The sequence below is a fragment of the Rhea americana genome, unplaced genomic scaffold (assembly GCF_003343005.1).
Source record: "Rhea americana isolate MKP2758 unplaced genomic scaffold, rheAme1 scaffold_6, whole genome shotgun sequence".
NCBI lineage: Eukaryota > Metazoa > Chordata > Aves > Rheiformes > Rheidae > Rhea > Rhea americana.
The window spans coordinates 1,596,134-1,623,186 of record NW_028186756.1 but is presented as its reverse complement, the minus strand read 5'-3'; the positions used below and the strand labels follow the sequence as shown (position 1 = coordinate 1,623,186).

Below are 27,053 nucleotides of genomic sequence, written 5' to 3'. Positions count from 1 at the left end.
CCCAGATCATTTTCAGTTAAGTTGCGGCAGGCAGCTTTGGTGAACAGGGAGTTGTCACTGCCTTAGCCTTGTTCCTGGTTTCAGACATTCTCTTGGTCCTTGCTCTGCTGGAAGCTGTGGTACTTCTAGCCAGGTGTTTTTTTCTCGTGGATTATTAGTGGATCATAAAGTTCTTGTTCCACTATTTAATAATCTATTTTATTTACCAAAGACACATACTCTATGGGAGTCTATTTCAGAAAAACTGTTATTCCAAAACACAGATAAAACAGACACACAGCTAAAGTATCAATGGATGTTCTCTTTGCTGAAGTTTAAAATATATATTGTTCTTTATTTCCACGACTGTTAGGCTGTCGTAATTCTCTTTGCACTTTGACAGGTCTCCAGAAATTGGGTTAGTCATTTATGCATTTAGGAGTTACACATTCAGAAGTTCAAACTACTGTGTTCTTCTTGTATGATTAATCTGGTTTCTYGTATTGCATTTCAGCCTTTGATTTACATAGTTGGGAACTATTTGATTACTGAGCTGTTTGCTTTAAAATACCTTAAAAATCAAAATGTAGGTTAAATTATGACTTTTAGAGAAAGGAGTTGAAGAAATCCATTGTGCTAAAGCAGAAATGCAAGGCAAAGTCTTGTATAACCAAATGTATTTTCATTAAAGATAAAAGAAAATGCTTTTGAGACACAAAGTAATTGGACTGCATTCTGACTTCTCCTAGAATAGCCTGCTCCTTCCAATCTGAAGTTTCTAGTTACTGACACAGCTGATGGTGAACTGACTCCTATTGCAGAAGGGAAGGCTGAAAGTGTAAAGGAGGGATAGAACTTGAACAAAATCTTTCCCATAACTTAAGAAAATAAAAACAAGAACACCCTTCAGAGCTCTCTGAAAAGTATAGATTGTGAGTGTACAGATGAAGAAAGAGATCAGTTCACGACATTTATACRGTCCATTAGTCTTAAATGTATTTACAAAGCACGTCTGATGAGGTTCTGGTTGAGGGTTACTCCTTGTTCCAAGGGACACACACCTATGATAGTATCTCTTGGGGAATGAGTGAACATCTAGGAGCATCCATGCTAAGCTGGGCTGGCTAAACATCTTCTATGGAGCTGGGAAATGTACTGCCTTGTTGTGCAGGCTTAAATTCGTTTTCATAACAATAGGTAAAAAATAAGTGTGATTCAGAGCTTGGCTTCAACTGACCCATGGGTCAAGCTGCTGCTGTTTGTTGTTGTAATTTCTATAGTTACACTGGAAGCCCTCTGGGCCTTAGGTTTTTTGACTGCCCAATGCCAGAAATAACTAGTTGGAATAAAAGTGTTAATAATCTGATGGCTGCGTGTGTGAGTCAGAGCCACGGTAGCCTTTGAGACAAAAGAGAGATTGCTCCGAGCACAGCCGTGGAGAAAGCCCTTCCTCTGTGCAACCCTACATGCTCACTGCAGGTCAGATTTAAACTTCCCTTACTCAGAGCACAAACAGCTCTGCTGTTTACGCTCTGAGCTCCCATACCCAAGGCCTCTATAATACAAAGATATACTTAAGAGAGGGCTGTAAGACAAACCCTGCCTCATGCTCACTGAAGAACCCCAGGGAGACATCTTCCCTGGCAGCTCCCGGACAGGGAAAGGGTCAATCACTCTGGCTGATTTTGTGTGGTCCACCCTCATATCAAAATTACTGGCCACCCAAGGTTCACCCACAGGAAGATTTCCACATAACKGTCAAACACACATTTACGCATGGTGTTTCCTTGCTTCTCCATGGTGCGTTACTTTTGCACTAGAAGAGGAAGTGCCCTCTCAGTTTCGTGTACTATATACTGCGTGCATGCTTCAAATACGCGCTGTGAAACAGCATTGTTCGGAGAGAAAATATCTGCCCAGTCTGTCTTTAAAGTGAGAATGTGGCGAACTATGAGCACATCAGTTGTTTGGAGTTAGGTTGCAAGATTCTCACTTCATCTTGCCCGGGTTTTACTCAGACTTCAGGTAGTGAAAACAGAGGGGAGAACTTGGACTACAGCCCAAACGAATGTGGGCTCAATTCCTCAAAGTATTCTAGTTTAACTGAGGTCAGAAGACTGTTCCCGAGCTTGCTGCAAAGCACATGCCTAAGTACCTTCTGGATCTGAGGTCGGGTGGCAAATGATCTGGTTATATGGGTTTTTTGGTACCCTCAGAAAACTGCTGCCAACAAAAGAATTTTTGTCAGATTGAATTTGTGGGTTTAAATACAGCTCTTTAGACTCGGAGATGCGTGGTTGTTAATGGCACTACCCCGCCTGAAGTTTCAGGATCAAAACACTGCAGGGGTGTTTGTTTGTTTGCTCTCTACTCAAAACAGCCCTTATCTCACATCACTTTTTGCGGGCTTCAGTTAGCAAAACTAGCRACAGCAAACTTCACGCTTCTGCTTGTAACTTCTGAGACGATCGCTGCTCCGTGCAGATGGAACAGATCTTGCTAAGTTGCACTGTTAGAGCCATGGTGCAGTACCAGGGCTGTAGCATTGCAGCCACACAATTTCCTGCTCTGCGACCAAGCCTAGAACTAGGTCAGGCAGCCAAAACAAATCATTGCTCAGTTATTAGAAGCTGTATAGCTTCAGAAACGGAGCTGGAGGGTCTYGACTCTGTGGCCAGCCTGCGGACCACTTCATGCAAAGAGTTCGAGGAAATTCACAAGAATACACATAGAAATTCAGGAGAGTCTGGCATTTTTGCTGACCTGCAACTTGTCTGTTATCCTTGAGAGTATCTTGATGTTAAGGATCACACAAAGCCACACCGTGGCATGCCTATCTGCATTTGTGTCAGGCAACCAAGGAGCTTTAGATGGCAAAATAAACAAATTCTGAAGTGCTTTTGCAATGTGGAGTGAAACTGTGCAGAGAGACAACTGGAGTCTGAGTAATAGGTTCCCTGTTTTGGGCCTTCTTTTTTTCTCGTACGGTAGAAAAAGAGCCTAAAACTGGAGGCAGCTGAGTGGCAGTGTTCTGAACCTTTTCTGCGCTCTTTATTTTGGGGATCTGTTGTTGATTTTGGTCTAGTAATACTCTCACACCTACGCACTCAAGTATGTTATACCTAGAGAGATATCCTACTTCACACTTGCTTATTGATGTGTGAACTATTACACATATGCTCTGATCTTCTTAATGATAAAATTGTATTAGATATATTTATGCTTAAATAAACTGCTGAAGTGTGTCTGAACTGTGTCCACAGTCACCAGCTCAGAGGCTGCCAGTGAGAGCACAAGGGAAAAACCCACAGAGATGAGAAACTACAAAAAGGCTGCTGCAGGCATTATTCTTGTGGTTCTTGTGAAGCTATGCAGCGGTTTCACGCTATAGGCGGCAAAACTATTGGTTGCATGGTTGGAATGAAGATGTGATGAGAAAGGCTGATTACCCGGCTCTCGGATGCTTCCTAAGCCGGTGAAGAGATGCTCCGTGCTGTGACAGTCCCTCGCCGCATTACTGTCACACGTGCTTGAGAGCAGAAAATGAGCACTGTGTACAAGCGCATTTATCACAAGCTACAAGCTTTCATCAGTCTATTGGTATTAATAGCTTTATTTCTATTTTCAATTCTCGCTTCATGGTACTTCACTAAACCGTTCAGACTTATCTTGAGGTAGTTTTCCTACATGAAGTTAGATAGACTGATGATACCACTCATTTTGATCATAACTTAAATCATAAAGGAGAAATCTTTAAATTAATTTGTCTTAAATTCTTAAATTATTTCTTAATTCATTTTTTTCCGTAGGTACCTTTTGGTTATTTTCCTAGAGCAACACTAACTTTCATCAGTTGCTATCTAATACTTTGCCACTAAATGTAGTTTTTAGAATAAACGTAGCATTCATTTTTGCTAACAAGGATAGTGCATACCTGTCCATAGCTACCTAATCGTTTGGGTAGTTTAATATACAGCTTTGCACATTCTTAAACTTAACATGTTRATGTTAATGAGCTACCAAAGCACCTCTTTTCTCCCTTGTTTCCATATAAAATAATAAGAGATTACTTTATATGATTTGAAATGAGATGCATTTGAATTAAATTGGAATTCAGAAACAATGCTCAAAAGCATTTAAAAACTTCAAAAAGTGTTTAAAAGTAAATTTGTTATTTATGTGACGCTACCTTCAAAATGCTAGATAGAATTTTTCCTACGTTAAATGTTTTCCCTCTTTGATTTCATTTCTTTTTTTGTCTTAAAAAGACATTCAAATATAAAATTTTGATTTCTTTGATACTACCTATTTAGAAATCAGTCAGGGAAATACAAGTAGGAGTCAAAACTTCAGTGCCGATTGATCAACTGCATAGTCTAGGACTGCTTCCTTGTGCTATTTAAGAGAACTGCTATGCACTGAAGCTCAAAGGCGTGATGTTACTCTTCTACTGTATTCTATAATTACATTATAAATCACATATACTGATACATATCATTATGTCATATAACACACAAATTCCCTTCAAGCTGCAGACTTGTGAGTGAGTGGAGCCCACACATAGCAGTCTTAACTATGTTGAACCATCACTTGTGCTTTGGTGCTTATTTACAACAGAAGCGTGCCTTTGCTTTGGGATAGATCTGCTTTTGCTGAGCAGGAAGAACTAAACTCTTTCTTCTTTATCCTCTGTGAAACATGTTCATGATCAGTAACAGCAGAAACAGGGCGGTAAGGAGAGGAGCCGCCCCACTTCGCAGCTACGCTGTGCCAAGCAGGGAGGGCTGAAGCTGGCAGCAACTATCTGCCGAGAGCCGCCCTGGGCAGGGATCGGGCTTGTGGTGGGACCCCCAGTGCGAGCTGTGTATTCCCCAGGGCCAAGGGTCCCCAGCTAGCACTGCTTCCTTGCACACTTTGGGGCAGAACAGAACAAAATTACCTCTTCCAGCCTAGGATCCCACCCACTGTGGTTCTAGCGAGGAGGTGATGATATGTGCGGTTGTTCAGAGGAATTGCAACAAAAGGCAAAGATCGTTCCTGCTCCAAATTTCAGCAAGGAGAATTAGAATCAGCCAGTCTGCTGGGTGAGTCACAGGAGAACACTGGCACACATGACTTGCACAGAGCAGTATTGCCTACTGATGAGTAAAATAGAAGAAACAGCTAAAAGCTTGCTTCAAAAACCCTTTATCTGGAGGCTTTCCTGATTTCTTTGGGAGCTCCTGATAGCTCTGTCCAACCACACGAGACCATGCAGGTTAGCTCCTGCCTTGCCTTTACCAGCAACGGCACTGTGTGTCACGGCTGATGTGTGGACAGCAGTAACAGCTCAGGAGCTGAACAGTTACAGGAAAACTTTTCTAGGACTCAAGATGGAGCACAGCCTGGTTGTCCTGGCTGGCACTTACCTGCCTGGGAGCAATGGGAGTTCTTGCAAATGCCATTACAAATTACAGTGCAATAGTTGTGACTGTAAATTCCTTGGGTTATAAGCAATCTTTTTTGCTTTTAGTGTTTTTGTCTAGTGCAACAGAGTTGGGTGGTGGATGGGGGGGTGTCAAGGAGTACTGCAATACAGGCAGTGTCTGCACCTAGTCTTTCTTGGATTCCCAGTGTCGCCCAGGGACTGGGTTTATCACGCTGTAGGTATTAGCTCTTTTCTATGGTCAGGGGCCAGATACCATTCTCCAGCCATTCCCCCTCCCCAGCCAGGGTCAGAGGCATACTCATAACCGAGGTGATGACAGCTCCTAGACCTCTTTAGCCAAACAGTTGTGCTGAAAAGATCTGACCTGGCAAAGACACTGTTAAAGACTGTACAAAGTCAGTTAAAGAAAATCACGTAGAAGACTTGAAGCTGTAATGAGGAAAGAGCAGTCCTCCCTCCTGCTTCCACCCAGAAGGACTAAGGCTGCTGGAGCTTTACTGGGAGGCAGAGGAAAGCTGGGGGAGGAGCAGGAGGCTTACATGACTGTTAGTTGCTCTCATCATCCCAAAGGATCAATTTTCAGACCATTATCTTCTTTCCTACACGGGCAAACACACATGCTTCACTGATCCAGAGAGGGTTTATGAGTTAGTATCTGAGGAATAACTATCAATATATAGACACAATTTGCTTGAGGGGTCATTAGTGGTTCTGCAGTAATAGCTAATGTCATTGCTATTGAAACCCAGAAGCAGCCCRGGCCCAGACGTCACTCTAGAGAAAACATACAGTGCTATCAGCTTATTTTTCTCTAAGGCGCATGGGGTGTCTTTGGGATCTTTTTTATCTGTCTTTGGTTTAATCACACAGCAGAGGCTTTCTCCTTTCCTCCACCAGCCCAACAGACACAGCTATCTCGCAAGTCCGACTAGCCCTCTCCAGCACAATCGCAGGAAGTTATTCCAAGCCTCAGACAAATCCCATTTCTATCTCTGGAAGAGTAAAAGGTCAAAAAACACCAGGCTGTAGCTCTGCCAGCAATAGCAGCCCTGGCCGTCGCAGCAGCCACAGAGGGGCTGAGCAAAGGGAGCAGGAGGCAAGCGAGGGTGTCACGGCCGCTGCTGCACTCCCGGCAGGGCTGCTCCCGCAACCCACGTGGCTCCTGGGGTCCAGGTGATGTGGGGCACGTGGGGCACTGAAAGGGCTTCGAGGGCTGTGTGGGTCCACAAGCAGCTCTGGGAGAGAGAGGAAGAAAACCTAACTGCCAAATGACCAAAGCAGACTTTCTCTGGGAGGCAGCAGCATCCTCTGATCCCGCCTACCGTATTAATGTTGGCTCCCAGCCACATCCCCATCCTCTCCCAGCAATAGGTAGCTTAATTAGCACAAGCTCTGAGTAGTCCTTGCTTTCCAGCTGCGGTAGGCTAGTGAAACAGGAGGTTTTCAGGGAGAACTTTAGCAGCAGCCGGGTGCTCGGGTGGCATGTCCCTCCGAGCTACCCTGGCTTTCCTTACTATTTTGGGTCCTTTGCTACAGTGGCTGCTGTTCCTACAGTCAGAACAGGGACGGGAGCCACAATCTTTCATCATTGCCCAGTGTTCTCATAGGATTTCAGTGACGGCCGCTTCCCTCCTGTTGCTTTGCTTTCTTTTCTGCTTGGCTTGAGCAGAGAAGATACCTCCAAACAATGCATACAATGGCCAGCCCGCAGCCGATGATTCAGACTGAGATGGGGCTACTCCACCCATAGTAAAATCTTGGGTGTGATTTTGAGAAAGCCTTGCCGGAGGAGCTGGGAGGGCTGCACTGCAGCACGGCCAAAGCCAGGACAGTCCTTTCTCATTCCTCCCCGGCTCCCCGAGCAGAGATTTGCTATCAGCGCTCTTCAGACTCCCATTACGTGAGTCGTGAATCGTTAGGGACCAAGCTTCTTCTCACTGCCCCAGCTGAGCTTTTTCCAACTGTGCTGAAGAGTCCAGTCCCTTCTCTACATGATCCCTGCAGTTAGGTTTTTTATTTGTCCTTCTTCCTTCAGCTTTCCTGCTCCTCCCGTTCCTGTCCTTCCAAATTGCTTGCCAGACTGGGGCTCCCCTACTTTCCCTTCGTGGCTGAACTCGCACTTTAACCCTCTCTTTGAAAGCTCTCTGCTCTTGCTTTGCTCCTAGGACATAAACACCCCTGAAGTCACCTCCTCTTTAAACACAGCCTCATCCTTTCCCACGTGGCTACCTGTAAGTGCTGATACGCCTGTGATACGAGTGTGCCATCGCTCCTAAATCAGCAAGGCAGGCGACTGAGTGGCAGAACCACAGGGCAAAATACGGCTTGCCAAAACAGAAGTGGATTAGCCTCAAAAAAAGAAACTTGTTGGAACATATGGCTACTATATATGCATGTGCAGCAAGGAGAAAAATAATGAATTACAGAGAACAGTAGATAAAGGTGTCTAAGGCCTGCACTGATGGCAATATAACTGCGCTGCTGTATTCTCACCACTGGTGCGGCTTGTTAGCATGCCAGCTGTAAAAAATGTACTCTCCTTCAAGATACTGTATTCTAAAAAAAAAAAAAAAAAAAGCTGAATTCATCCTCACATTTCAAGTGAGGGCAGCAGGAACATGGAAAGTCTTACTTGTTTTTCTCTAATAGACTGAGCACAGTGAGTTCAGCATGGCGCTAAGGACGTTTCATACAGTTTCTTTGTTGTAAATCTATCTGTCCGCAACCTCCCTCAGACACGTGCCCTGAACAGCGGTTTTCTTGCTGGTGCAATGGCATTGAGTGTCAAGGAGCTGCACCCTGTGAAACAAGCTAAAAGGAGATTTTGAGGCTCAAACCCTCAGTTCTTTAACCACTCTGTGGCAGCGGCATTGCTCGRTCTGGTGGAGCAGGGCAGTTCAGCATCGCCTCTCGCTCTGTGCMTGCCACGCTGACAAGCTGGTCTTTCTAATTAACTCTGCTTTTGTATTGGACTGATCAGGAAATGGGTATATCTGTGGAAAATAGGGAGGTTTATATATCTACTTTGTGGTTTGAGCAGATCTCAGCATATAAGTCTGTCGTGGCATTTTTGCTGTTAGTTTCTTCTTTCTTCGTGAACCTTTCCCATGGGGTTAGAAGCAAAAAAAAATCACTTAAAAACTGAAAATGAAGTGAGAAGATTTCAAAAATTAGCAGAGAAACTCCAAATCAGCCTGAATTTCACTTCAACTCCTGTTTTGAAGTTCAAGCTGACAGTGTCATTTTAGAATGAGTATCAGCCACTCTTAAATTTGCTTTCTTCTGAAGCACGTGCAAGAGCTGCAGACTATACAGAGGACTATATGTTCTCTGGAAGATTTATGAAATTTTGGATGTGTTAGATAAAACAGAATGGTTTTGTGATCAGTACTCCAATCAGTGGATGAAGTCTGTTCGGAAAGGTAAAGGTGGGCTCTGTGACAGGTAGGGAGGTCAGGAGCAGCACACGTCCTGGCTGGCCACGCACGGCGGCTCGGCGCTACGGACACACCAGGCACCACAGGCAAAAAATGATGCAGAGTCACAGGCTGCGTCCATGTCCGGGCTGATCATCAGTGACCTCATCTGCTGGGTGTAGTTCAGAGTGCAAAAACCGCGAAAAACGGGATAGGGAAGGGAGGAGAAGAGATAGAGGAGAAGTCACAGAAAAGCAGAAATAAATGCTGTAATTTTTAACATGATTGTGGAAAAACCCAGCTGGCTCATTATCATCACTTTTGTAACACTAACATTGATCCAATTTCACCATCCCACAAGCACATACCCTTCTGATTTTCTAGTTTCACCCTTTAGAAAAAWTCAGACCCAGATAAGCTGCATAGCACCACTGCCTTCAGCTGAGTTTACCAGTTTACATTTACGAAGAATCTGACTTACAGCGTTTAATAGATTAGTGTTCTGACAGGTTGAAAAATGATAGAAAGGGAGCTATTACCCTTCTCCCACATTGCTCAGATTTAAGATATTGCTGAGCACATTAATTGCACGTTGTTCCCAATAGATCAAGCTGAACTTTCGTTTCTGAAATCTGTTTTTACTCCCAAACTGTTCCACTATTTGCGGAGTTTGGCAGAGTGTTTTACTCCTGCTGTACTCGCGAAAGCCTGCGTTACAAAACACTGACAACTGGCCGAACATAACCCCGAAGCGACGGCACCTGCTCAGGAAAGCCAGCTCGGCCTTTCGCCAGCTGCAGCATAGCGGAGGAACCTGCACATTTGGGGTCTGACCCGCCTGCRCTGCCCTGGGGCAAGGGACATCGCAGAGGTGACATCAAACCATTGGTCACCTCTAAATTGCGAAACATCCTGGAGACCAGGAGGGTTCTGGAGGAGATGCAAAATGAGTTTTTTACTTCTCCTCCCGTCCCCTTTGGTGATTCCTTGCTGGCGACACCTGCTCCGTGCAGCCCACTGCTCGTCATCACAGCGTCACCTGCATTTTGCTTGCCACAGCATGGAGATGCCAGGATACCGCCCGGACTCATGCAGGCACATACCTTAATGCCACCAACCTGCTGCCCTCGGCCAGCGGATCGGAGGCTTTCTGGGGCATCCTGGGCTTGCAATAGCTCGACTTGCTCACTGCCATGGGCACCCGAAACCCAGGCTGTCCTGGCAAAGCTAACATCTGGCAGCGCTGGAGATTTCCTAGGAAATAACTCACGGCACACAGTTGTTTTCAATGATGCTGTGATCAGAGTGCAAATCTGCACAAATCAAAATACAGAGGGATAACAGAATTCAGAGTGCTAAGGATAAAGTATGCGATGTGCCAAACAGTTGTTTTCCTTTTACAGCCTGTTATATTCAGATGCTGAGGAAATGATTTAATATTTGTGAACATTTTGTGATTTCATCTTTTGGTTCAGCAAGGGAAGTCTGAGAAGTCCTGCAAATTAAGAGAAACACTAGATGTGTTGTTCACTAGTATTTTATTTACTGTGCTGAGTTTTTTGTAGCCATGTGGCTCACAAGTTTTAAGCGAATAGCAACACCTTACTGGGTGTGCCAGCCAAGGGCACCTATATGTCTATGCAAAGACAAAAGTAGCAACATAAACAGATTAAAAAGAGCTGASCTATGTATGAATCCAGTTTGAAAGTTAAGTCTCAAGAGTTGAAGAGAGAAAGGCCTGTGGGTGATGAGCACAGCTCAGGATTGGGGCACGTAGCCCTGAACCAGAGCCTGCTGGATTTGAGCTCTGGTCCTAATTTCCAGGTCCACTGGAGCATTTCACCGCATTTGCTGATATGAAATGGGCAGAACAGGAAACACTACGCTGAGAAAAAAAGCACAGGGCTGCAGAATTTCACGGGCAGTATTCCTTTTCTGCACAAGGGTGAAGAAATGTGCAGTTATCTCGTGAGCCTGGGAAGTTTACTTGATGGATGCTTAGATCCTTGAGCTGACTTTAACCAGCTGACTTTACGGAACGCACCTAAAATGCAGAGGGAAATGGAGCTTTTAGGTGTGATCTCTTCAAATCTTTAGCCATGTGAAACTATTTTCTTGGAGGAGATACAGGACACAACAGCAACAAAAAAAGTCCGATGACTCAAAATGAATTCTTAAACAAAAGAAAACCTGGCACAGGGTGCATTGTTTATATTTTTCCTAATATTTATGTATTCTAAAATAAAAAATGACAGTTAGTGGGTGCTGTACATTATCGAGCCGTGTGAGTGATGACCACTTTTCCACAAACTAAGGAGAAAGAAAAAATAATTCTAAAAATGTCCAAAACCCAGCTTCAGTCTCCTGTGAAATGTAAAGCAAAGAAGATTAATTTAGAGGAGCTTTTAAAGAAGAAGAAAAATAAGATTTTAAAATCTTAACACTCTCTAACAGAATACTTGAGGGTAAAATAACAGTTTAAGTAGTAAAAATACAGTTGAAAATAGCAGAATGGCGATCAACATAGATTTTGTAATTCCTTAGCATAAGTGGTTTTCTAATGCTGTACTTTGAAATGAGCAATTATTGTAACACCAGCTATTGAGCAGCTCCAGTCATTAGGACTTATCTTCAGTGCTGCAGAATTTAGATCTGTGCAGGATTCAACCTCCTTCGACATTGTGAGACATCCTGGTTCGGCTCAGCTGCCTCTATATTTAGCACTGGTCACCCAATATACCGACCAGTAACATACAGTTACACTTACGTATGTAAGACAAGAAGTCACCCAATATATTTCACCATATGTTTAGGTTTGTGACTTAATCTACACTGTTAGTTTACTCTTAATTGCAGTTATGATATTTAGTAAATATTTCTGACAAATAACTAGGAGTTTATAATTTGGGTTGTTTTCTGTAAATAGTCAATGACTGGAATTTGGCCTGCGTCGACCGGCTTTGCCTGAGCCTCTCAATCACACAGGAATGTTTCTAGTTTCTGACCAGAGAGACTTAATTTCTTGAATCAGGTTTCTGYGACAAATATGGTCCTTTCTAAATTCCAGGTCATTTCACAATTATTTATTTGTTTACTGGTCACATTCTGGCAGTCCTTGCAACATGTCAGGCACTATCTGCTCCTGAAGAAGGCCAGTTACTGGAAGACTCAGCTGTGAGGTGCTGCAGGGGCTTGCTCCAGCGYTCCCCCATACCACGTCCCGCTTTAYACCCTCCTGCCAAAATAACGGCTCTGCTAGCAAGACTAGATTGCAGCCAGTGCTACGGACAGGGCCGCTTGCAGGAGCAGGCTGTGTTTGCCAAGGACACCTTGGAGGCAGCCCGCAAATGTTGCGGCCAGTCACGGCCAGCACCACATGAAACATCTCCTGCAAGGGCCCATGTCCTCCCACAAATACAAGATCATGCCTGAAACCACCAGTAAAGGTTTGCTGTCCTGGCAGAGCAAATCCATTGCTAAAAGCAGCCTGTGAGCAGCCCACAAAAAACAGGCCAAATCCATGGAGGCATCTTCATGTCCTGATGCGGTTCATAGGGAGGCTTCTCCCCATGTCRGAGGAGCCTTCCTATCATCTTTCCATTTGGGGAAATCTTTGCATTTCTCAGAGCTTTATGTTAAGAGGAGGACCCAGCCCTCTCAGAGCAAAGGGAAGTTTTGCCATTTATTTCGGTAGAGCTTAGGTAGGAGCATGCGGTCTTCTTTGAAAGCAGTGGCTTCCTCTCTATGCTTAAAGCCAGCTTAGAGACACTCCAGACCTACTAGATCTACCATTTTTGGACACTAGATAGTATCTATCTATTATTGTATTGCTTCTATTATTTCTATCTTTCTATCTCTGTACATATGTCCAGTAAGGTCAGTCTTTATTTTCAACAAATTTGACCTGTTCTCTAAGATAAGCTCCTCCTCCTCATTTTTCTGCTTGCCTCCTGCATACTTCCTTTCTCCATGCAATTTTAGGAGGGAAATGAAATRCAAAGGTCAAAATCTCAAAATCTTTGCAGCACGTAGCAATGAATTTAATAATGGTAGAGATAAGGGCAATTAAGATTTGGCCCAAAAGGAATATGGAGGATATRTTCAGTCTCATCTTTTTACTCCTCCGTGCACCAAGCTGTCAGATGAGACAAGTTKGTGAGCAAAATCCTGAAAGCTGGTTCATTTTGCTATCCTGAAGCACATTGTTATGACCCAAGTGTTACAGCATAAACRTTTGCAGCTTTTGTTCTGATCATACTGGCTACTCTGGGTCCAAAATTGTGTTGCTAAAGAGTTTAGTTAAAAAAAAAATGGTGTTGTGGTCCCCTACTAAAAGAGTCACTTTGCCCAATTTCCTGTTTATGTTCCTTCTCTTGAGCGCTATAGCATCATGTGAGCTCAGACAGTTATAGATAGGCTGCATGACTGTTGCTGACCTCACACCACATGTTCAGTTAACAAGGTGAAACAGCAAAATTTGTTTTGTTTATGTGAAGAATACTGAGAAAACTGCCAGTTCCTAGTAAAATAAAGGGAGAGGGGCTGATAGCCTGTGACTGGGCACAATCTACAGGCTTTACAGACCTGCAGTTCCTTCTGCTCTTTAACTGCTTTGCACATCTGTATTTACACAGTACTTGCAAGCTACAAGAAAGGGAATTAGCCCCACCTCTATTTTTTTCCTTAGCAAAGTAGGTTTGGAGTCCTTCCATAAAAGCTATTAGTTTAGCAAATTTACTCAAATTTTGTTCAAAGTTCAATCCCTTTGGTATATACTTTTTGCTACTTGCCTCCAAAAGTAAATGAAATCTCTGTTGACTCAAACTGCTTCAGTCATCATTTTACCCCACATTTGTATTCTAGAACTGTTGTCCCTCTAACAACCTGTGAACAACCTCATTTTTATAAAGAGCTCAAAGATCCATACAGAGCCTTTCAAAATTCCTTTAAGATTACACAAGAGTTCTGGATTAAAGTCTTTCCAAATCTTTGAAATTTACCTTAATTTATATCTAGTCTTCAAAACTTATTACTATTAAGGTATTAAAGAATTTATTGTGAACAAGTCAGAGGGAGCTTAAGTGTTTCCAGGCCATTTTACACAGGGAATTTTCATATAACAGTAGGAATCCTCACCTCCTCTGCGTGAGGCTTTGGTGGCATCTTTCTCGCTAATAGAAATTGAAGTTATGCTGTTAAATCCTGGGAGATGTGGGACACTGTGCTGATTCTTAGCTTCTCCATTTTCTCCCTGTTTCTTAAGTTGCTCTAAAAAGCCCAATCCTGCATCCTTGGAAATAATTTTATTTTCAACTTCAGGCCAAAGAGGATGAAAAACTAACTAAATGACTGAAGGAGTGATACCAGGCCAGGCTAGTGGTTTTCCATCCATCAGTCTCTTGCCACTTTACACAGGTGCATATAGATTTCAAATGAAGGTAAAAAAAGCTGCACCATATATTGGTAAAACCCAAATGCACAGAGAGGAGTGCAAAAATGGAGGTGTCTAGCTAAGCATGCTAATTATCGGCAGTGAAGCGTAGCTCCAGGAGCAGGTGAATCTCCGTGACAAGTGAACTACTCTCAACATATGTTGCGTGCAATGAGCATGTATGAGTTGTCAAGTGCTTTAGGATTTAAGGGTGAAAAAAGCTCTCTAGAAATTTAAGCTGTGTTCAGGACGATAATAATAATGTCATTTTAGATATTACACATAAACATGCTGTGGGTGAATATAGAACTAAAACTCTTGGCTGGAGGGTGAATCTGTAAACATCCTCATATAAAGAGTCCTGCCTGTAAGTCTTCACTGTCAGGGAGCTTAAATGCCTGCAGAAATGTAGCAGCAGTCAGAAGATGTCATTTAGGGGACAACTTCAAGGAATTAGTGTTTCAGTTTGCCCACCCTGGGGAAGGAAGAAATGTGCCCCGAAACAGAGGGCTTTGGGTGGGAAGAGCTCCTCCAATGGCCTGAAATCACTCCTTCACCCAGTAATGTCAGCGCTTTYTTCTATTGTTGGGAACTCTGTTCTGAGCTCAAATTTGTTTTACATCCCCATTCGGAGAGAAAAACACAGACAGAACGAAACAGAAAGAGGAGTCGGAGGACGTCCAAGACTTGATTTGTTGTCCGCCTCCAGCCTGCCCCGGTGCCACCACCAGCTGCTCAGGCTGCTGCATGTGGGGCAGCACCAAGGCTCTGCAGACTGGCCAAAACTACTGTCCCGCCACCCTGTCTCCCTCGCCCAGCCCATCCGCATCGCTSCACCGGGGCTCCCACGGACTCTGCACCAGAGCTGCCCGCCTTGGTCGGAAGCTTGATTCCTCCTCAGCTCTCCAAATGCCTTCAGGCTTTGCTTTATAACGATGCCAAGTCACAAAAATCTCATTTGCTTTCTGAGAGGATGTGAGGCTGTCTTTACCATCTTGTTAGTCCCAGTGAAAAGTTGCCAAGCACAGCAGGGGAATTGGTTTATTTATGTATTAATACCAACTGTGTCTTTTCACTGGCGCCCTTTAGTTGCTCTCAAGATCTCCGGTCAGTCCTGGCTGTCCGGTGAAATGAATCCCCCTCGGCCACACGCGGAAGGTGCAGCCCTGGAGGGTGCCACTGTCTTTCTGCCCTGCGATGTCAGTTAACCATAATATCATAATGACTGATTGTTTTGCTTTCTATAAATGAACTCTGGCTGTTAACTAGAAAAGTTTCAAGTTGCCAGCACCACTGTAGTTGAAATAGTGGGAAGAATGCAAAAGTTATGCCCTGAGATGACAACGAGTAGGGCTGCTTGTTTATTTTGTGTTTGTGTTAGGATTTCTTTGTTAGAAGAAGCAATTGAAACAAGATTGCCAGCCTCAAATCCTTCCTYAAGTTTTTCGTTCCTGTGGGTTGCGCGTGTGAGCAAGCACTTCTTCGCCGTAGCAGGCTAGTCTGGGCTGAGGTGCCTGGTCCACCGCTCTCCTCCCAAAGCTCAGGGGCCTTTGCAAGCAGCGCGACCACAGCACTGGCATTTCTCATCTCTGCAAAAGCCCACGAGAGATGCTCTTGGAGCACTGGATAGCCTGGGAAAAAGCGGAGGAGAGGAGGACGCAGCTGCTCCCCACTGGCCAGCAGCAGCTTGTCAAGAAACCTCCCCTCGYCACACATGCACAAGGAGCAAGGAGACGATCTGTTGTCCTGCCAATATCCTCCCAGGAAATCCCTAGTCAAAAAGTGTGTGAAAATCACACTTCTCATTTCTTTACCACTCTCACGAAGAGACAGAGGACCTGAGTGAAACAATGTTTCTCCATACAAGCATCTGCCTCCTTCCTCCTGCCTCCAGAAATACAGTGCGATTGTAATTAATTTTACTTGCAGAACTTGTTTTCTCATCATCTTCAAGATTTTGAAGGAGTTCAAATRCCAAAGTTGCTATGACTTTGACCCTTCATGCCCAAATGAACCCATTAGCTTCACAAAGAATCTGCTTGTTTATTAAATAGTGGTGACTCATTCTGTTGCAGATGTTTGTATATGTAAAGCGCCATAAATATTATGGATTAGGCTGTAGACTAGGCAATTGGGAATGTGTGCAAGAAAGCAGGCAATGTTTGACTTGGGTCTTTTTCTTTTTTTTTAACGGCCTGCGTCACTTTTTCTACACAAACCAAAAGTTTCTTTTTGTGAGAAATAGAAACAAAGGAAACCTCTCCGGTTCTAGAGGACGTCATCTTAGACTCCTTATTACAAAGCTTGCATTGCACATTAGAGCACAGGAAATTTTTAGGTTAGTGTTTTTAGTCAATTAATGTGCCTRTATCACCTTGAAAGAAGCAAGGTATTTCCCCTTTGACTGCACACCCATCGCATCTCCTCTGAGGAAGATTCTTGCTGACTTTCCTGAAATAAGGGCGTTTAGAGTCATACTGAAACTACCACAAACAGAAAGACAAGTGACTCAATGAATGACTCACGATGTAGCAGATGGAAATTCAGTGTTAGACTCTAGTCTGTCCTGAAATGCAGAGCGCATTATAGCTCTCTGCATCAGACGAGCCAGACCATGTCACTGGTCCCTGTGCAAAGTCTGGGAATCCTGGTTAGCTCAGAGCTCTTTCCCGTCACAGCCGAGCGCTGGCCTCGAGCGGTGCTGACGACGTGAGTGCCAGGAATTACCCCGCAGCAAACAGAGCCTGGGCAGATGTGAGCAGGTAGGGAAGCAGAGGAGGGTCAGACCCGTACAGCTGCGGGCCAGGTCCTGCGCRCTCGCCATGGCTCAGGGCTGCATCCAAGCCTGGACCAGGCGTATACATCGGCCTGCAGGCGCCCACGTAAAGGGAGAAAAAGTACTGCAGCAAATTTCTCTTTCTACTCTCCAGGTCAAATTAGTGTTACATGCCTGTGGAGGCAGAAGAAGGCCCTAAGGGAGGAGCATTTTTCTCTCTTAAATTGAGTATTTATTGATGGTTCTTTCTCAACCATAAACTCAGTTTTGGTCTTTTATTGCTGGAGAAGTTTATGAGATCTAAGCAGAAAATGAGGAGAACCAGAGAGCAAGGGAGAAAAAATCCACRTGAAATGTTGACTAACGGGGCAATGGGCAGCAGGCTGAGCTGCCCCCAGGGTGCTGCCCGGGACATATTGGGGGGGGGACAAGCAGACAGCCTCGTTAGGGACAGATTTATTATGCTGCACTGATGGGACAAACAGCCACGACCAAAATAGCAAAACCATAGCTCCGGCGGGGGGTGGGCTGGGGGTGCAAGAGGCCTTTCTCATCTCCGGTGTCGGCGAGCGAGTTGACTGAGCACTATTACAGAGCGCTGCAGCCGTCAGAAATGTGCTAGCCCTTCCGCCGGGACAAGCCTCTGAGCACTGGCCCTTTCTGCCCGCAACGGATGGTGCGAAGAGCTCCCAACACATCCTCGGGTCTTCACACACAAGGATGCTCACTGGAAGCTGGGCCTGAGCCCTTCCTCCTCTCCTGGCACAAAGCTCCCCCTTGCAGGGTGTCATTCCGCACCTCCAGCACGTCCTGCCTCCTGCAGCAGGGCCAAGCAAGCTTAACTTATATGGCCTTAATATGCTTAGACATCAGCTGCTCGCAAAGCTGTCTACATAGGAATTTTAACTTCCTCTTTTAAATCATTTATAGGAAATGCTATAAAGTTCCGCCTAAATTTTTCCTAAAATAAGTTGCTTAAAAATGGTTCTTAAAAAAAAAAAAAAAAAAAAAAAAAAAAAAGCTTTGAAAATGTCTTTCTCAGGTGCTGGCAGGACTGTTATACTGCAGTTCTGCTGGCTTCCTGTCCCAGGGATGCCTCCTGCACAGCTCAAGGCAGCAGCACCACAGCGTGTAGCAGGAGGAGCCCAGTGCACACCGATGCGTCCACCACAACCTCAACCAGCCGCAGCAGRGAAACCCTATCAGACCTTTCTCACATGGCCTTTGCGGCTCAGTCATTCCAACAGAGTTTGTTTGATGAGAGCTGTCCTGAATGTTCAAGTCAACCCTGCCCATCACAAACCTCTGGCCTCATCTTTCARCATGAGACCTAGCCATTGCTGGCCTGGAGATGATCATGCACTGTTTGCCCGCCAGAAGGCATGACTGCGAGGCCTCGAGGTGGGACGAGGCGGCAGCACACACACATCCTTTATCCTGTTCCTTCTTGTAATCCTCTTCTCTTCAGTCTGTAAAATGAAGATGATCCTCATGGGGGAGTTGTGAGCATTAATTTAGCCGGTAAAGAATTCCAAGTTTATCAGCTATTTTGTGTTTTGTTATTAGAATCAGTAAAAATCAAAAAAACTCACAGGGGAAACTATTTCAGGCCAATTTACCTCATTTAGCTCGTATGTGATCTAACTGATTACCCAGATCTGAGATATTGGGCATATTGTACATATAAATGAAAACACACTCCCCAGATAAAAGTGAAGTGATTAAGTTCTTTGGCTAAAACTTTCCCACACAGGCACTCCGTTCCCATCGTGGTGTTGTTTACTAGCTAGCTGTTTTTCTGGCACAATATAGGTTTACTTGCGGCCTGTTTTATCTGACACCACAGATTACAACACCCTCATGGTGCAGCAAACATTCACATGTAATAGCAGCACTTGTTAAACCTCACACCCCTTGTTCGGCATGAGGAAAATAAGTCAGATTGTGGAAATAAGGATCGCTTTCTTAAAAATCCCACTGAAATGGAAACAGAGCTATTCCTCTTCTCTCCAGAAGTGGCTATGGAATTCCTGAAGTGAAAGATTCACAAGCCAGAAGAAAACACTGGTATCTTGTGTTGCACACAGCAATGTGCTGGCATCCAACCAACGCTGCTGCAAATTCCTTCTTCCTTTTGGCAGTGAGCTATTCCACTTACGAAGGGCAGATGAATATTGTTCTGGATTTATTTTGGCTCTTGTCTGATTGTAGTTATGCTTTTCTGATAAAAACTTCTCTCCAATGCCAATAAAGCTTTGAAGGACATGTAAACATATCATCATTGTATCGTTCCTTCATCAAGAAGGAACTAATTTCAAGAGGCCCCAAAATAAATGTAACATTTCTTCTGGCCACTTAGATGATTTCAATAGTACAAGTGACAAACCTAGGATGAATCCCAGGAATGGTTTACTATTTAAGTATATAGGTTGCTTCATCTCTCCGTAGAACCCAATTGTCATCCCTTAAATTGATCTAAAGTCTCTTGTAAATTTGGCAGCATATTCAATTCCAAACTAAATAGTTTTCTTTCCAGACATTGTGGATTCTGATCAGCTAAAATAAATCTCTCTTTGCCCCATCACAGCACTCTGACCCTGCTAGTGTCTGACATGCCCTGCTCAGGGCCAAGCTTTGCACCAGTTTGGAGGTGCACTCTGGTTGYGAGATGACACCATGGAGAAGCTGTTCCTCCAGGCATGGTCTTGAAGAGGCCACTGCAATGATACCTGGCTTCCCCTCCCTTCTTGGCAGGGCTCACACACAGGTGATCTCCTTCCCATCTCCATCAGGAGCAAGATGGATTTGACCATCTAGGAGATAGTGGTGAYCTGCTTTGTTAGCAGAACAGGAGGGGATCTTATGGGCTTTTTCCACCCTGCTGTAGGCAGCCCACCATCCTGGTAGGGAAAGGAGGGTCTCGGGTGCTTCATTTGTCCTGGAGCACCTCTCCTTTTGTCTGATGTTGTGTTTGGGAGCCTAATGTGGCTGTGCCAAGTGTGTGTGGCCCTTGGGCTACAAGTGGCAGATGCTGGCTCTGCCTGAGGCTATCAAATGCAAGTTAAGTGCTAGGCTATGTTCACTGCAAGGAAGTCTCTTTTGTGTGAAAGCTTTCTTTTGACAGATGACTGTTTTTTGTTGATGATCTTAATTATCATTGTATCCACTGGATCTCAGTTTCAGCAAAATCTGTACCGTCTGCTTGATCCCAAAATGTGCAAGATTTTGCTGATACTGACTTTTACACTGTTGTGAGTTGTTTTGCGAAGACTCAGGTAGAGAGGTTATTTTAGCTGCTGTTGTGGTTGTTCAGATGTTTTTTGTTTTGTTTTGTTTTTCCACTGAACATTTGACTCTTGTGCAGACAATTAAAGCAGCCAGTGCCTGTGTAGCTGTGGCAGACACCTGGGCCGTGTATGAGCACCATCTCCCTTCCTTGGCTGCAGCCAGAGCTGGGGCTCCTTCAGCATCAGCTTCAACTCCCTCCTTTTGCCAGCCACTGAGGTCTTTCTGGTTTGGATGTGGTTTTATCTGAGCCTACTCTTTATGGAGTTTAGTGAGAGGAGAGCTCCTAACATCTTATTTCAGCTTTTTTTCTGTGTAACAGAGGTCAGGATGGATTTCTTCTGGCCCTCGAAGTAAGTATGYTGGTGACAGCTGTAATCAACACAGAGTTGCTTATACTGTTAATGAACCAAAACAGCTGCTGAATAAAAAGGGGAAAAAGTCTTATTTYGTTTCTAGAATCTTGCATATAGCTTAATAAAGTGATGCATCATCCTAATCCTCAGAAGATTTTGTATAACCCTGAATGTCATCTATTCATTCATGCACAGATCCAAAAGATATGTATGTTTACTGATTTTGATTTGGGTTGATGAAGTCCCTCCAGGCGTTATCTGTGTGAATAGATGTACTAGAATGTCTTGAAGTTTCCTGTTTAACTTTTCTAGTACTGCTACTCCCTTAAGGTTTATTCTCAGCTTTCAGAAGTAACTGGCAGCTCATTAACAGCTTCTTATTAGTGCTGAAAATGGTCTGAGGGAAGCTGTCCAGGTCATCTGAAAGCCTTGTCTTTACTAGGTAAAGGTGTTTGTTGCCAGGAATTAACTAATATGTTACCACACATCGCACAGTCCTAAACATTTTTATTTCACTTAAGTGTTCTAACTTCRTCATTGTTCATGTACGGTAACTAATGTAGATGAAGTATCAGACTTGTGTGTACACATTGCTTGTAGGTTGAGGGCCGTGTTATGGAGAAGTCAAGTTCATCTTGACCTCCTAACTGTTAAAAGTGGCAGCTCTGCCTTTCTTTCTATCACAAATGCAAGCTAATGGCAAGCATTTCAAATCAGAGTCACAGTTCGGCCAGTTTACTAAAATAACAATAAAACCAATAAGAAAACATGCATGTTCAGGCTGATTAACATGATGTGGCTGGCAGTCAGAAGTCTAAAAGGAACCTGTCTGTGCCTTCTGCAGGCATGGCGCAAGCGCTGGTTCGTGCTACGCAGAGGCCGCATGAGCGGGAACCCAGACGTGCTGGAGTACTACAGGAACAACCACTCCAAGAAACCCATTCGCATCATCGACCTCAATGAGTGTGAAGTGCTGAAACACTCAGGGCCCAACTTCATCAAGAAGGAATTTCAGAACAACTTTGTCTTCATTGTGAGAACCACCTACCGCACCTTCTACCTGGTAGCCAAAACTGAGGAGGAGATGCAGATCTGGGTGCACAACATCAGCCAGATCTGTAATTTTGGACATTTAGAAGATGGCACAGGTAGGACCATGATCATGCTTATTTGGGGGCTTGGGAGGATGATCTGGTTTTAGGTTCTTTCATAGAAGTACATAGGAAGTATAGACCTTGTCAGCTGGTTTGGGATGGCAGGAATTAGCTTCACACAGCACTGAGATTCTGCTAAATCCTGATGTGAAAGTTATCAGGATTCTCATTTTTGCTGGGCAAAAATAGTAGCTGGACACTTGGTCTCACTTCGATGAACTAATTCCTGCTAGAATAAACAGCAGATCCTTAATAAGAAAAGGTGTTTATGCGAGAAGCTGACTGAGCATTATCTTCTGGGGTCTTTTATTTCATTACATATCTCATATTTATTTAGTTTGGCTTAATGTGAAACACCTGTTCCAGAAAAGAAAGGGTCTTGCAAAACTCCCATTTTCTCAGGCTTTGCTAGATGTGGAATGTAGATAGATTTGTGTGTATATGTACATATATAAATCAATGACAAAAATACTGAGCTATCTTAGTTTATTAATGACAAGAAAAATAAAGAAAAAACAGAGGACAGGAGAGTGTTAGGAGTGTGTCTAGACTTAAGAGATGGTCTTGCCAGTGAAGGATATAGGAAGCCTGTTTGCCAAGGCTTACACCTGTATATACTCACTAGGGTGAATTTGCTGGAACACTTCCAAGAATTAGCTGCTCCAAAATGGATCTAGCCAGTAATTAATGCAGGGATCTGTACCATTAACTTACCTTTCAAATGAGAAAGTCAGGCTCAGATAACAGCAATCTGTCTTTCCCTTGACATTTCCAAGGGGCAGATACAGCAGCAATTTGAGAGCTTCATAGGAAGTGACTCAGAATGAAGTCCTTCGCCATGATAAAAGTCAGCCCAAGAGCGGACGAGGGTGGTGATGAGGGGGCTCAGCCTCATCAGAGATAACTCGGAAAGGACAACAATGTGTTTCAGGGTGTCAGTGTGGCAGGGTGGATCACTCTGCCCTGATCCCTGACTGCTACCGGTGTCTGCAACTGCCGTGTAGACATGCCACGGCTTTGTAACTTGAAAGGAAACAAAAGGCCATGATGAGATGTTTTATTTTAATATATCCCAGTTCCTGGCTTCTTTAATCTTCTCTTCAGCAGTTTATTCTGAGGGGAAATGGAAGGGAGTGGGAAGTGCTCTGCAGTGTTCCTGTTATAAATCTGAGGTCTGCTGATTTCACATTCGGTTTAGCGACCACCAGGAAAACTTGCTGATGTTTTTATGTGCCAGTGCAAACTGCCCATGCATGCAACTAGCAAGCTAGAAATTAAACACAGTGTTTTGAGCTGGTAGCTGTGTGGGGATTGGAGCCAACATCCCTTTGCAGCTTGGACGTAACCAGGGACCATTCAGAAACCCAGTTGCCCTTGCTAAACCTGCGATATGTTGCTCTTGCATTGCTGCTTTCRCTGTGGTGTTATTTTACACACACCTCCACCAAATAGTCTGAAATTAAGGTATAACTTTCCAGGCARAACAAAAGAGAAAAATAACTTACATCCTCGCTTCACAAATGGATAGTAGACCTCTGCTGGCACTGCRTGTTCAGGGTGTGCACGGGGAGATGTGATTTGTGGAGGACTGGGGGAGCTGAGGCAGCAGCAGATGCATTTATACTGGAAACCTGTATTCGGTTACACCGGTGGAGCGCAGCGTTGCCCCTGTGGGTGCTTTATGCCCGGGCGGTGCTTGGAGAAGGTCGCAGGGTGGTGCTCCTCTCCCAGCAAGGATCGGCAGGGTAGCCGCTGACAGATGAGAAGTGACAGCTCTTGCTGCAGCAGTTTGAAAAGCTGACATTGCAGCTTTTTGCAATGTTGCTCAAGGTCAGCGTTGTCCTCAAAGAGGTCCAACAGTGCAGAGCATTTGCCTTGGTTCAGTATAGTCTGGCTTCTRAACTTAGAGCCCTGACAGTGCACAGTGTAAGTGAAGCTCCTGGGCATGCACTTATCTCCCTAATGAAAAATAGCTCATAGACTTTTATTTATCCTGCAGCCCCTGCTGATGTGGCCTGGTCTGGGGCATATTCTGCTCAGGCTGCAGGGCACATTCAGATCTTGGTTATATCCCAAGTTCTGATTTAAGTCTGCACTGTTTTATGGGTTGCACGCCACATTTCAAACAGTTGCTAAATGCTTGAGCTTTTGGGGAGCACCTAAATCCCCCAAGTACCTGTTGGTTTAAACAAATTGCCCTTAAAAATTAACATAAGAAGAGAAAAGCTCTATTAAATGCCATATGCTTTTTTTAAATTGAATGCTACATGTTAAAAAAAAATAGTCCCTGAAATGAATCATCAAAAGAAAGATACATCAATTGCTAGAAAGTTTTAGCTGTCCTGTGTATTAAAATGGATCTCAAAGCCAATATTGCTTTGTAAAACCAAGCATTCTTCATCCTTGCATCTTTTGGAAAATTTACTGTGCCTTTGAGGCCGAAAGCAAATCTCCTGCTTTCTCTGCTTAACGCACTCGAAGTGAGGTCGCAGGATTGTGCAGTGACTCAGCTATAAACACAGGCCACTTGCTCCCAGCCCTGTGCAGGGGCAAAGAAGCTGGACGAATAGCTGGGTCCTAGCTATCAGAGGTCTCTGATTTGACCCTTAAGCAGCCAGACCCAGAGCCAAGCCAGTGAAACCCCGGCTGGTCCAGTACGGCCAGTCCTAGACGCCTCTTCTTTCACCACCGAGGAGCGGGGCCGGCCGAGAACGGGAGAAGCGAAGCGCGAGCTGCAGACAGATGTCAGGAAGCACCTGGGCGGGCGGCGGCKGGAAGGGCTCGCCAGGCAGAGCCCTCTGCGGCCGCGGGGAGCCGTGCCGCTTGCTGGCGACGCTCAAAATGACAGGGAGCGAGCCGGCACCTCTGGGGGAGTCTGGCTGGAGGGGCGGGAGGCGCTTTCCCTGTTTTCCTACCCTTGCTGCATAAATCCTGCCTCTGGCAAAGCAGTGAATCCTTTGGGAGCTGCTGCTTTTGTGGCATGGATGGGTGGAAGTGTGGGTCAGAAGCATGGTGGTGGGCACCAGGAGGTGATCCCCGCTGCCCAGCAGCCGTGGGATCCCTACGGGCTCGGTGGAGCCGTCATCCCGCTGGGTCAGCAGGAGGCTCGGACCACGGGCTGGGCAAAGAGGAGGGTGAGGAGAGCATGAGATGACATGGCCGTGGGCCTCCACGAGCACGCTTTATCCCACGYACAAGCCAAAACCATGATGAGTTGGCACAGCACGATATGACAGCTTTTCACCAAAGAAACTGCTGTGAAGGTTGCTTAACCTTTCTCACGAGGAAGCCTCACTCTTTTAAGAGCATAGCTGCCTTGGCAGGCAGCACCTACACCTGAGGGGGACCCGCAAGCACCCGCGGAGCCGCAGCAGGGCGCCCGGTGCAGCCCGCTCCCTGCCGCCTCCTGCCTGCCTGGGAGCTCCTCGCAGGCGGCGTCTTCGCCTCCCCGAAAGGCCTGCCGACACGCGCAGCCCGCGCCGGGCCGTGGGAACGGGGCAGCCCCACAGATGGGGCCAGCCGGCAGCGGTGCGGAGAAGCCCTCCGCCTCTCCGAACGGTCCTGCCGGGGAGCGAGCGGCCCCGGAGGCTGAGCGCGCTGGCAGCCTGCCCTGCAAGTGCCCACAGCTGCCCTCACTCCCGGGAAGCCCCGGAGCCGGGAGCCCCTCGGCCCCGTCCTCGCRCTGCTTCGTGCCCGAGGAAGCGGCCGAAGCTGCCGCTGCTTTGCCGGCAAACAGAGGGAGGAGGGTGAGCGGCACCAAACCTGCTCTCCACGCTGGCGCTGGAGAAAATGGACATGCATAATTTATTCTGCCCGCTGCTGCTGCAGGGTAACTTTAATGCGTGCCGATTTGGTTACCGGCAGAGCTGGCAGCAGAGCCACCGCGTTCGGAGCCGGCTGCAATCTCCGAGCGCCGAAGGTTAGAAAAGGGCACGGCCGTGCTGTCCCCATCCTGCGGGTACCATGTGCTCAGTCTTTCCTGATGGGATAATCTGAGGCTAAAGCCTGTGAGTACCAGAYGGAGTTCAGGCCTGCTACTTCTGTTTGTGCTAATAACCCCAAATGTCATTAATTTTTATTTCTTGGCATGCATTGAGGGAGCATTGAGGATATTTTTTTATATGTGGTCAGATGGTGGCGCGCACACGTTTTTCCGACATCCCTACAGAATTAGCCCAGTACATATTTGGTCTTCCTCAGTTTACAAGACAGCTCTCAAAGTCCAAGATACGAGAAATGAGTTACCATGTTAGCCAGCAGAATAGAAAGGGAAAAATTATTTTGTCTGTTTGGAAGTTTCCAGCCATCAACCTCATTTTCTAAACATGAAATCCTGTAAAAGCATAACTAGAGTGAATAGCACTGCTGAAGTCTTGCTGCTGTAAGCACCTGCTTAAAATTCAGCAAATGTTTTGTTGAATAAGCTCAAATTTAAGCATGTGCTTACATGCTTTGCTGCATTGGGATCTACCATGACCCCTTAGGGCCAAAGTTAACTAGAGGAAATAGCAAAGAGTCAATATGGGTAGAGGGGAAGGAAAGAGTTGGCTCCCTTCCCCACCACTTGCTCAATTTAAAGGGATGAGCCACGGGGCAATTCTGAAAATTGTTAGTTTAACAGGTGCTCAGCTTTGTTTCTTCACAGTTTTCCCTGTGTATTTTACTCTACTGACTTTGTTGCACTAGCAAAAACGATCGTCTTTTTTACTCTTTTTTTAACTTAGACCAGAAAGATGATGGGATGGAGGCCAACGTGCAAGTCCGGGAGGTTTCTGTTTGCTTTTAGAGATGTTTTTTAGCCAAGTCTGGTAGCTGTGTCTTGGAAGCCATCTCCATCCGCCTTGGTCGGCTTGCAGGTGTGCCCAGTGCCTCCCAGGGCAGAGGCGACGACCGCACCCGCGGGCCCGGGGTGGGGAGCCACGCGCAGCAGCCCCACGCGGAAAGGCACACGGGCGCCCCGAGCGAGGGCCGGCGCCTCCCGGCCCTGCTGGCTGGGCGCACCGTGAGGAGCAGGCAGCGGCTGGGCACCTGCTCCATCAAAAATACCCCAAGGCTGCCTGCAGGGAGAAGTCTGACTTGCGCCTGGGGTTCAGTTTCAGATCTAAATCCCCCCAAAGCTGGGCCGGAGGCGGTGCTTCGCCGCGGCTCCACGCCGCCCCGCCTGCGGGGAGCAGACCGCCTCGCTGCCGCTCTCAGCGCGCACCACAGATCTGCTGCCACCTCTGCCC

At 45.6% G+C, this 27,053-nt stretch overlaps 2 protein-coding genes across 7 annotated transcripts in view; one reads left to right on the top strand and one right to left on the bottom strand.

Moving 5' to 3' along the window:
• Positions 1-27,053, bottom strand: part of LOC146587330 (ras-related protein Rab-39B-like) — a 266,005-nt gene that overhangs the window by 150,677 nt on the left and 88,275 nt on the right. The window lies entirely within an intron of this gene.
• The window catches only part of GAB3 (GRB2 associated binding protein 3), a 64,733-nt gene that overhangs the window by 20,119 nt on the left and 17,561 nt on the right, over positions 1-27,053 (top strand). For all 6 annotated transcript variants that reach the window (XR_014897654.1, XM_085319624.1, XM_085319623.1 and 3 more), the window contains exon 2: positions 21,516-21,819. Coding sequence is in view for 5 of the 6 variants with exons in the window: in XM_085319624.1 (XP_085175750.1) it covers positions 21,516-21,819 (304 nt within the window). In the remaining variant the exon portion in view is untranslated. The remainder of the gene's footprint in view (positions 1-21,515; positions 21,820-27,053) is intronic.